The sequence below is a fragment of the Lepisosteus platostomus genome, chromosome 2, assembly GCF_059453375.1.
Source record: "Lepisosteus platostomus isolate fLepPlt1 chromosome 2, fLepPlt1.hap1, whole genome shotgun sequence".
Taxonomy (NCBI): Eukaryota; Metazoa; Chordata; class Actinopteri; order Semionotiformes; family Lepisosteidae; genus Lepisosteus; species Lepisosteus platostomus.
This window is the reverse complement of record NC_142612.1, coordinates 70,751,728-70,763,510: the sequence shown is the minus strand read 5'-3', so window position 1 is coordinate 70,763,510 and position 11,783 is coordinate 70,751,728. Positions and strand designations below refer to the sequence as shown.

The following is an 11,783-nucleotide window of genomic DNA, read 5'->3' as shown; positions in this document are numbered from 1 at the left end:
TCTTGGGAGTGGATGAAAATATAATAATTCTTTGGACATACTGTAACAGAAAAAAACAGCAGAAAGAAACTATATACAGTATAAGCAATGTAGAAAAAACAAGACATTTTTACTTCAAAAATATGCAAAGTACTTTTTCATGTCAAGTAAAGCTAGCTCTGGTAGAAATGTATATTTATGAAAAACAACTGGCATTGAAACTGATTTGGTATGATAGCAGTGTGGCAAGCAGTTTACAATTTCAGAGGGGCTTGCATATTGATATAGGAGAAGGTTCTCTTAAAATTAAACATGGAATGGGAAAACAAGCTGCCACTTCTCCGATTCTTCTGTCAACACCAATCGCATTATTCATAAGCATATTTAAAGACTCCTGGCCTCTGTTTGAAGTGTTAAATGAAGTGGTGAGAGGTGCTTTCAAGGATCTGTAGCTAGCTGAGGGGAGGAAAATTACTTGAGGGCAGTGGTAGTTATGGGAATGACAAGGCCAAAGCTTATTCCAAATATTGTCAAGCCCATCCACAACTTAGGCATTAACTCCTCGGCTCAACCTGCAGATTAAAAGTGTCTGGGAGAAAGCAAATGTACTAAAGTGCAACTGTTGTCCACTGAACTCCATGAATAAAAGCACTGTCAGGTAATTTAGAACTCCAGAATAGCTTATGAAAAATCCCCCTCTTCTCCTTCCCATCTGCTGTTGGTTTATTAACAGTGCAGAAAGAAAAGTTCAATCATTTTACTACGCTTCTTTTCTGTGCAAATCTGACTCAACAAATATCAGGAACCTTATTATCTGTCATAAACTGTAATTTGATTGGATCTTTTTGTGCAGCTCAACTTTTCATAAAAGGTGCTGTAGTACTTTGCTCTGTGGTGACAGAAGAGAAGATAAACCAAAAATCCTTTATACAGGGACCATTATCAAATCACATATACAGTCCCTGTACACTTGCCTATAGAGGAAATATTGAACAGTTTCAGTTTTCTACTAACATCAGTACATGACTTGGACAATATCTTTTTGGACCTCATGGCTCCACTTTGCAGTGTAAACAACAGGCAAGGTCAGAACTTATGAACAGCCAAGAAAACAATGTGGGTTTGGATAAAGGAAACCTTGACATTGCTCATAAATCAGTGTGGCTTTGGAAACTGGGAATGGTCTTCCCCCTTGGGAACTGGCAATTACAAGACGTAGCTCTCATAAATTGTGTCCAACATTCCTCTACTATATTTCCTGCAACACGTCAGGTTCAGAAATAATGACAAAAATCAACACAGTTGGCAAATGTCTGACACCTATAATAAAACAGACAAATAATCCGTCAGTTTATTTGTTTCATCGCCATTGTATGCCTGTCAGCCCTGTTTCACAAAAGTAATAGTTGACATGCATTGGCTGACGACACTTTGGCATACAAACCTCCACATTTAAAGTCATTTAATTGTTGGAAGTGCACATGACTATTGCTAGCTGCCATAGCTGCATATCAATCACACACGTTTACAGAAAGCAATCCTAATTTTCTTCATTTTGCACAGCAGGACTGTAAGCCTCCCAGAGTCATTAGCTTTAATTAAAATACAGATAAAAAAGCTGGAAGAAGGAACAGAGTAATTGACTGAGCTATTGCTAGACATTACGATGCAGGCTTTGGAAAACATGCCAAATTGGAAGGTCATATTCTATGAGCATAAAGCCTATTTGTTAGCAGTTCATGTTCACAACACTGTTGCTTTGGCTGAAGGACCAATAGAAAAGATAATTAAAAGGCTTTTTACAAGCCTTTTTACAAGTAAGAAGCAACTCTATAGTTGAAAATATACCATAAATGAAAGTGAATACAGAATGAAAGGCAAATGATATATAAATGAGTTCCAAGGCCAAGACATCACAGGGTAATGTATTAATCCATTAAATCTCCACCTCTAGGGGTTTCTTTATATCGTTTCTTTGACCATTGAGTTTAAGTGTGACGTCACAGGACACCAAACCTGTGACACTGTGACCCTACTAAGAACTTATGTGTCTCTCACTGTCGACTCTAGCACCCAGGCTGGTATTAAAGCGCACACATAACTGCACCTGCAGGAATATGAACAATCAAAGAGGGCATAAACAAACATAGCTAAAACGGGCAAGGAAATCTTTAGCTTTAATCTTCGGTTAGCAGGCTTAACACTGCCAAGGGAAATGTTTCCTTTCTGTAGTGAAGCCATGCACCTCACATTTATAATGAGATAAACAGAAAGCAAAGGATACATACATATAGAAAAAATATTTTTCTGCTTCTGTTGTTGTCAAGGAAATTGTGTTTCCATTGAAAAAGAAAACTGACAGCAACAGTCAATTCTCTCTGAGTAAAGTAAAAAGTATAGAAAATAGTACCATCAATTACTGTGAAAAGAAGGGTGAAGGTTAAACGCTCTTGTTTTTGTGTGGGATTTGTTATTAAACAGGGAATGTTTGAGCATGACCAGCTGCATAAAATATCCACATTAAGTGGAGAAGCATGCTCAAGGGCACTTTTCTTTAGTGCTTATCATTGAAGCATTTCTGTAGAATATAAAACACAAACTTAACCACAGAAATGTAACTGGCAATAAAGATGTATCTCTTGTTTATAAATGGAATATGTAAAATATTTAAGGGGATGGCACGTTCATAAACAAGTCACTGGCTTTTAAGTGGTAGGTGAGTAACAAATAATTACTCTTGAAAATAATAATCAGTTGGCACAGATAATAATGGGACTGTCCTCTTAAAGACCTGTGTTAACCTATTAGAAACACTAGTTGTTAGAACTGTGTCCAAAACTAACACAGAAGTATGACAGTTATCTTCAGGATGTGCCTCACATACACTTGTTGTAATGCAGTCAGCAATTCTACTATTTAGTGTTAAAATGAACTGGCGCTATCTTTCCAATGGTGACAGAGACTGGTTTAGTGCATCTGGCCTGAATCGCTTGTTTGTGCTCCATTTGTTTGACTGATGATGAGTGCATTTCTTGAATGTTTCCAATGCATTAACTCTGCAGTCTTATTTGGCACCACTTTCAAGATGAGGCCATTCCCCTTGGAGATAAGTGAAAGGAGAAAATCGCATGCCGCTGCCATTTAATCTGAACTGCTAACTGAAGTTATGATCAGATTACATGTACTTCTCAAATGAATTATCTGTTTCTTGTGACAAGTATGGCTATTGACCAAATTGCCTTTCCATCACACAGCAAACTGTATGTACTGTAGGAACAATAAGCAAAAGTCTCCTTTTTGGAAAACTTACAGCCAAAACATACAGTAACTACAATGGTAAAGATTAAAGACATCACATGAACTTCACTGCTGTTCTGAAACAGATCATATTGACACTACACACAAAAAACACCGAGGCACTGCTGCCTCACCAATTAGTATTTTTTTAAATTTAATTCAACAAATGTATCTTAAAATGCATGAAAGGAGACATTATTTTAGCAGATTTAATGGAGGAAATGCATCAAGGTGCAATACAGCCACTTAACAGATATCCTGTCCTCTGTGATGTTATTTCGTGTATCCACGGCTTAATGGAATGGAACACTTTTACATCAAAACCAGAAAGAACGTTAATGGCTGCTCCCCTTTCAGAGCTTACAACATGTGACTGACAAAACAACCAGCTTCACTTAAGACTCAGCAGAATCCAAAATACAAGACGCAAGATGAAAGTAAAAAGAGAAAGATTTGGATTTAGAAAAGAAAATCTTAAGGCATGCATGTACAAGCAAACATGTAAATCCATGGAATTAATAATCCCACAAATGGTAAAAATCTATTTAAACGAGCCCATTAACTCCACAGAGTAGGATGAATTTAATCAACCAGACGACCTTCTTGTGTTCATAACTTTACTTAAATAGAGTCTGAACAAGTGAAAATAAAAACTGAACAAATGAAGATGAGATGCAGATCAGATTCCAGTGTCACACAACCATGTGAAAAGCTATACAGCTAACACACTAGCCTGTGCTGTAAATAAGGCCTGTGGTCAGAGATATTGCCCATCACAAACATAATAAATTGGACAATACACAAATCAGCTTTTCAAATTTTAGCCTTATAAATATACAAGAACTCCAGTCCTCAGTGTCAACTAGCAGGCAGGAGTTGGTAAGCAGAACTCAGACCCCAGCTGGGATAAAAAATAGACTGCAAATTCAAGGTTGCCATTCTTTTGATCACTTTTTTGCAGAGCAGAAGTTTAATAGATTCACTGCCAATTACTGGAGTAGCAGAAAAACCCTGTTGCAAATCAATAATTAATTTTCTGATTTGGATATTATACTCCTGGCAAATCTTTAAAAATGTTTTTTTTTTACAGAGATCTTGCAATACCTACTGCACAGATCTTTTGCAATAAGGTTTTTCTTTTGTAACTGAGAGACAGAGAAGAGTGAACAAAAAGTAAAATAAATATGAAACATCATATTTAAATTCTGTTCTGTAACTATTTCTAACTTATATGGTGTATCTCATGCATTGCTTTTTTATACTACAAGCTGTATAGAACAAATTCTCAGTTGTGAGAAACAAATTTTAATAACATTTCTAAATGTTGCTGAAAGACTATAGTTAAATTATGTTGCAGAAGTGTTTCAGCAACATTACTGGAACATTGTGGTCTGGTTATGTTTAAGATTTACACATACTGTAGCATTGTATCAGTGTTACAATAACCTAGGACAATCACATTTATATGATTTTTAGAAAAGTAATTTGGGTTGTTTAATACACATTATGAAGATATTAGAATATTACAAAATACTAAAATGAAGGGTGGAAAGAATGTTTCAGCAACATTCCCTGGAGTCTACAAATCTGCATTACCACAACATTTATGCACAAAGTTACAACAATGTATGATATTTTTTTTAGCTAGGAGACATCTATAACCAGAAGGTATACACTGAAGTGTTAAAAATCACACTAGCTCTGTTTAAACACTCATACTGTACGTAACCCAGTCATTGGGAAATATGTCACATTCTACAATGCTTTAGAAATTAACCCTGGACCAAATGGGGTGGGGTTTTACAAAGAGAAACCCCACGCCCTATACAGTATGTCATCTTGATATCCATCTTGAGGGGAAGAAAAAATTTATGATTTCTGATATGGAGGGAGGAGTGGAGGTATTTCATATTGGTGGAGCAAATGCCAGACGTAAAAACAACTTTCATCTGTTCAGAACTGCTTTCAGCACTGGAGAATAATTTCCCATGTCCTCCAGCAGTGCAAATGCCATAATCTGTGATTACAAAACATAATTCACTGGGTGGTCTGAGCCTAGCTGTTAAACGTTAGTTCAGTTCAGAGCTGTGATAAATTGCAGGTACTGTACCTGAACTGACAAAGGAACCCTTGTGGAAGTAATTATTTGTAGGTAAATTCTAATTGACCCTCATCCCCCATGTGCTTGCCACACCACTGCTACAGAATCCCAACAGTTCCCAGAAGAACAAGACTCAAATAAGGCCTGGGGTGCAAAAATGAGGGGAGTTTCTCAAGGTAACTGATGGGTGACCGATATAAGGTTACAGTCTCTACATTTTAAACAAAATCATATTTCATCCAAAAGTTCAAACTAAAAACATCGGGGGTTTTATTTTGTCATTGAAGCTAACTTTCGACCCCATCGATTTTAGTTTTCGACCTTAGTGTCTTTCCTTTCAGTTCACTAATCACTTTGATTACAAAGACAAGCAGCGCGCTGAGCTTTACTGCTGAGCGCGAGGGAGGAAGCGGGGAAAGAAAGTCCCTAAAGTTCCAGGATACAAAAACGTGCATATTTCTGATGGAAAAAAAAAGCTTTTGACTGAAGACCTGCATTATATATTTTAAGTCTGTTGTGTTCTGCACTCAAAGTACTACTAATTAAAATTAATTAACTGTGCTGATGATTTACCATCTAGTGTGCATAAGAAAGTATATATCTTTCTGGTAATATAGATTTTTTTTCAAGAGATCCTTCTTTCTTTTACTTCATTCTGCCTTAGATCCAATTAGTCAGGCCTTTGACATACAAAAAAAAAATAACTATAAGGATAAATTATTAATTAAGCTTACCCTCATTTTTCTTTCAGGCTAAACTTCATAAATTGAGTCTTTTTTTCCCCATTACAGATTAAAAGAAAGAATCCCAAATGTACCTGCAAACAATTATCTGATATGCAGATTACTTAAAAAATACAGTCATACCGCGGTATCTGAATCTAATTCGTTCCTGAAAATCTGTCCGGAAGGCGGCAGATCGTAAATTGAAAATAAAAAATGCAATTTCTTATGGGGAAAATTCCACCCCGTTCGCTCAAAAACCACCCTAAACATATTGTAGCACCCTCGCCCGGTGGTGAGGAGGAAGTGCACCCAGTCGCTGAGGGTATCGCAGAGCCGGCTGGGAGTTGTAGGCGGGGGGGAGTCCGTCGGTCCGTAAGATGACCAGCAACTGACCCAACTTATGTAAATAGGCCTGCGTCAGCTAAAGTGTTCTCTGAAGCTTTGTGTCCCATAAGGTACGTGTGTAGAGTCTGTTAAAGAGTTACCACCCTAAAACTGTGTACGTGTTCAGTCTGTCCCCTAATGTGTGTGTAAATCCTGGTGTTGGTTTTGTTTTGAAAAAGAGAATAAGAACAAGTGCTTGTGTGCCTGCATGGTCTCTTCCTGTCCTTGATCCTGAATGAACCCATAGTTGTTACAATATAATACCATTACAGCAAGCTTAGTGAACAACGCAGTTCTACTCAAATAGGCTAAGTATAGCTGTAAAATAATTAATGATATCATAATTACATTTTTCATTCTTTCCTAATAGATCGCTATCCAAGCGATCGGCTAGAACGATGTGCATACTGTTGTTGACTACTAGGTTAAAGAATCTTTTTCTCTTCCTTAAGACCTCATAATGAGCAGCAACTACAAAACACAAACCCAAAAAAAACACTTTAAAAAATGAGAGCACAAGCTTTCGCTGTGATCGTAAACAAAGCGCCGCTGCCTCCCTGTGTCCTTACCCACAATGCCTTGCGCACGCTCAGTAACAAACCGCTCTTCGGCGGCGCTGAGTTCAACTGCTCGCAGGTTCTCGGCCAAAATCGGTCACTTCGAAATTCAAAATTCGGATTAGCAAAATTTCGTTCTTGTAAAAAATTACAAGGTACAAATTCTTCATGTTCAGATTAGGGAACATTCGTTTTTATGCAAGGGTATGAGTGGATTTTATTATAGAAAGTACACATGCTGAGATGTAGCCATCAACAGGCCTGTACGTTTTTGTCATGGCATAGTTCTTTACTTTTCACACTTTGTCTTATAGATACCGAATGAACCAACCGTGGTACAAACTCCATCAGTCCCTTGTGTTTTTTTATAACATTCTTGACTGCCTTTTTTACACGAGCAATCAAATCCTGGGCCAAGTGCGTGTTTTGTCTCATTAAAAGGATACTGCCTTCTTTGCTCGTCTCCTGCATGCTCTCCATTCCGGGGAGTGCTGCTGCCACACGTCGGAACAGCTGCCAAACAGAAGGAAAGAGAACACCGTCACTCAGACACCCACAGAGACAGTGACGGGTGAATGACTGTACCTGAATCCCTATTTAAAAAGGTTTCATCTTTGGTGGCTGGCACATTCAAAGCCCCCTGTTAGCAGTGCTCAAAGAGAAATGCACGCCTCACACCATTCAAGATGGTGCTATTCACATTCAGTTAATCAGTCTGATCAATTCATGTTTTGCTTGATAAAGAAGAACAGACAGTGTGTCAGAAAACACAATGACATCATTTCAGGAAAAAGAACTCAGGACTTACAACAAGCCCTTTCCAGGCAATTAGTCTTCAGCTACTAAAGGCACTGGAAGGACCGTTAAAAACACTCAATTACCCTAAGTGGTTCATTTCCCAAAGGGAAAGAATTTCAATGACAAACAAAACAAATGACAGTGAAAATGGTTTCATGCGCCCATTTTAACAGGCCAGCTTATGGAAGCTGTTAACACTGAAGGGTCCAGATGGGATTCCCAAACTGTATGGAGGACATGTTAATATCTCCAGATCTCCATAATCTTTTTTCTTTCACGGTTGGTTTTCATTAAATGCAGCCTTTGTGTTGCCTTGAAGTGGGGGCACAAGGTAACAGAATAGTTAAAATAAGTAAATTATTTCTAGTTGACTTGCTTGAAACCTCATTTAAAGTTTGCAGGTCCCAAGGCATACTGTAAATGGTTGCAGTCTAAACCTAAAATGGGACCAATCTCTCAAGAGTGCAAAGGATTGTATTTGAGATGTTGTTTATTTAGCTAATTTGTTCTTCAGAATCATATTCCCTAAGGTAGTACTGAGCAAAGGTCTGCACTAAAACACTTTTCCCTATAATGAACCTGCTACTTCAAAACTATATGAAACAGCACAAACATGTATCAGGACCACTTTTTTTGTTCTGTTTGATTAATCATGCTCTCCTACAGAAGGTATGTATATATGATTCACTGACCTATTAGAAAGAGAAAAAAAGCCATTTTTTTGTTTCCTTCCTGCAGTGCTATTAACAGAGGGAAAAAAATTATTTATAAAAGAAGGTGTCATTCAATTCAGTTGTAAAACACATTTGAAATAATTTGGGTGTTTCCTTAATTTTATTTTTTTAATTCAGATATTTTAAATCTCCCAAATTTGAGAAAATGCACTCCCCTTAAGGAATATTTTCTTTTACAGCTGCATTTATTGTCCCAGGATATTGCCTTGAATAATGATACTCTGACAGAATGCAAGACTGAAAAAACCTTCTTAGCTCTGTTTCAAGTCTGGTTTTCCCCCACCTCTGTAAGTATTCAGTTTCCACAAGCAAAGGAGAGGCACAATCCTGCTGTGAGAGCAGGGGAGCCATTAGTGTCAGGATTATTTCCACTGCATTGTGCACTTCTGCTCCGGCCCTTTATCTTCCTGTCCCTTTCCTCAAGTGAAGCAATTAAGCGATATTACTGGCCGTGTGTTTTTCATACTGCTGACAAAAACGAGCAGTAACTTTGCAGCACTCACCTTGGGAATGGTTAGTTCAACAGAAACAAAAATGACACTGCACTGCATTCTTCCATTGTCATTAGGTTTGTGCTCCACTGGTCTCACAATCGCACACACTGTAGTTACAGCTACAGTATACCAAACAACGGCGTCTGTAGGCCAGTTTGTTATAGATGCAGTCATTGCATGCAAGGCCTGGCTATTTTGGCTTAGAGAATGCACAGTTATCAAATGCTTCCCTTATCAGAGATTTGCAGACCTGAGTCTGTGTTCAGCAAGGAAAGCACAATAAATTAAAAAAGCAAATAAAAAAAAACAGCTGTTGGGATTTTGTTTCTAGACTGGAACTGCAAGACTACATAGTTTGTGCTGTGGGCTGCACTTCCTCTCTGGCTGACACTACAGGCCATTGTTTCTGTTACAATCAAGGGCATCACATGGAGCTGCAAGGTCTGCAAAGGGCACCTGCCAATAGCCCAGAGCCCGCAGGTGGCTAATCAGGACATTGTTTTTAATGGAAGTGGAGTCTCGATGCACCTTGTTTGCTGCCAACCAAATGTCATTCAATGCAGTACAGTATGCCACAGAGCCTCAGAATATCTGACCCCTGGGTTACACTGCAGAAAGTCAGAAAGGGCCCTCTCCATACACATCCCATGCCAAAGAAGTTCACAAGAAGTCATGAGCCCAATTACACCAGCAGTGTGAATTACTTTTTGGGAATGATGCACAGCTCAGTGGGCATACCAAGGCAAATTCTACACTCTGCGTTCTTGATTATTTCACTCAAGCATGACAAGCTGAAAAATCATTGTTAGTACAAAAAACATCCTGGAAGTATGACATACCATGCCCAAGAATTTTGTTGTATGTTTTTTTAATTGTCATGAATTTAAATTGTCTGGTACTCTTTGGTTGTGAATACCAGGAAGGAATAGCCTCTGACTCAGCAGTCATTTGTCTCTGCTTTATTTATTCAGCTGCACTTCTGCATCAATCCAATCATTCAGACACTTAATCACAGAGTGTACTGCTAAACAATTAGAAATACCATATGTTGTGACAGGATGGTAAACTCGGCTGTATATAAATATATATATATATAAATGTCATTATTTAACCTATTTTAATTATGTAAATTTATATTAAGGAAATATTAAGAACATTGTTTTTCTTACCTGTTTAACATTGTAGCCTGTCTTTGCACTGGTCTCAATGAACATTACATTCAGCTCTTTGGCTCTCTGCTCTCCTTCTTCAATTGTAATTTGCCTGTTCATAAGAAACAATAGGTTTTGTGTTGGTCAGTTTTAAGTGAAAACTGCTAATGCATTTTGCTCTTGTAGCTTTCTAAACAGTTTACTGAATAAAACCATACTGGTATTTTTTGAGCTGAAAAATACTTTTCTAAAAATATAAATGGATGGGCTAAATGGCCTCCTCCCATTTTCAAACTTTCTTATGTTCTTATGTTCTTATGAATGTTACAAAGAAGTATTCCTTCTTCTCTCTAGAAATAGAAAAGGAATTATGTCTCTTGCTAAAACCCAAATAAAATCAAGCAAAACAATTTTAGACAAAGGTTAGACAGCTTTTAAAGGGGAACTGAATGACTTGACCAAGGTCAACATTTCACTCTGCTTCCTGAGTGCAGCTGGAAACGGCTCAGCAAATTTGTCAAAACCAATCTGTCTGATTTAGTTCTCCATTTTACAGGAACAAGTAGAGGTTAATTCCATACTTAAAATACACAATGTTTCGGCTGTTGAGCCTTTTTCAGGAAGAGGGTACAGAGATATAAAGCGAAGGAGAACACAAGGCAGAGCAGGTGAGTAAGAGTGTCCAAACAGATGTAAATCTTGGGGGGGAAATGAAAAAGTGAAATTTTTAATTGAAAGGAGAAGTTCTGAAAAGAAATTAGTGTTTTATTGAGAGCTGGTGGTACAGCAGGTGTGGTTTCCCTCCCTAAACTTGTTTTCTGGTGTTTTTCCAGAATAAGAGTCCTGAAATCCATGTAATTGGACTCAGATTACCTATGTTGTACAGGTATGGCAAAACATATTAAACAAAAGACAAAGCTTCATGCACATCTCAGTGTCTGCATTAGAAACAGAATAAAGAAGACAAAAACAATTTGGGAACCTATGTCACGCTTTCCTCGAAGTGTTGGAAGCCACACTTTCACTGGATATTTGAAGTGATATGTACTGAAATTTAACTACAGGTACATGTAATTTAAAACATCAAAATAAAATAGATCCTGCAGTTTGTTAACTCAAACTCCATGACAAAAGATGAATGAGGCACCAAAATTGCTATTACTTCTACTTATTTTGCACCCTTAGAAATATTCATATGAATTTATGACTGTGTAGATTAGAAAATTTTGCCATAAAGCAGACCACATCACACTTTATCTGTCTTCAATTCCATCCCACTCTTCATTGAAAAGAGTCTGTGATAAATACCACCAACTCCGTGAGAAACTAATTCTAATCTTACTTCTACAGAAAAGAGACCAGGAGGTTCTGCAGTGAAGATGTCAAAGGGTACACAAACCATTTATGTCCACAAATACTGTTTCGCTTACACTGGTGGCCCCGAATTCAGCATATCTACAGGATTTCTGCATTAAATGTTTTTATTTGACATTTTTTTCAAAACAGAACAAATAAGTTTTTTGTTTGTTCTGGTGCCAATGGAAGTAGCAGAAATGTTATGAA

General features: G+C 37.6%; 1 protein-coding gene across 2 annotated transcripts in view; it reads right to left on the bottom strand.

The window, feature by feature from the left end:
* The window catches only part of rab6ba (RAB6B, member RAS oncogene family a), a 90,478-nt gene that overhangs the window by 5,001 nt on the left and 73,694 nt on the right, over positions 1 to 11,783 (bottom strand). For both annotated transcript variants that reach the window (XM_088616635.1, XM_088616636.1), the window contains exons 6-7: positions 10,239 to 10,332; positions 7,490 to 7,556 (exon numbers count right to left, since the gene is read on the bottom strand). In XM_088616635.1, coding sequence (XP_088472761.1) covers positions 7,490 to 7,556; positions 10,239 to 10,332 — 161 coding nt within the window. The remainder of the gene's footprint in view (positions 1 to 7,489; positions 7,557 to 10,238; positions 10,333 to 11,783) is intronic.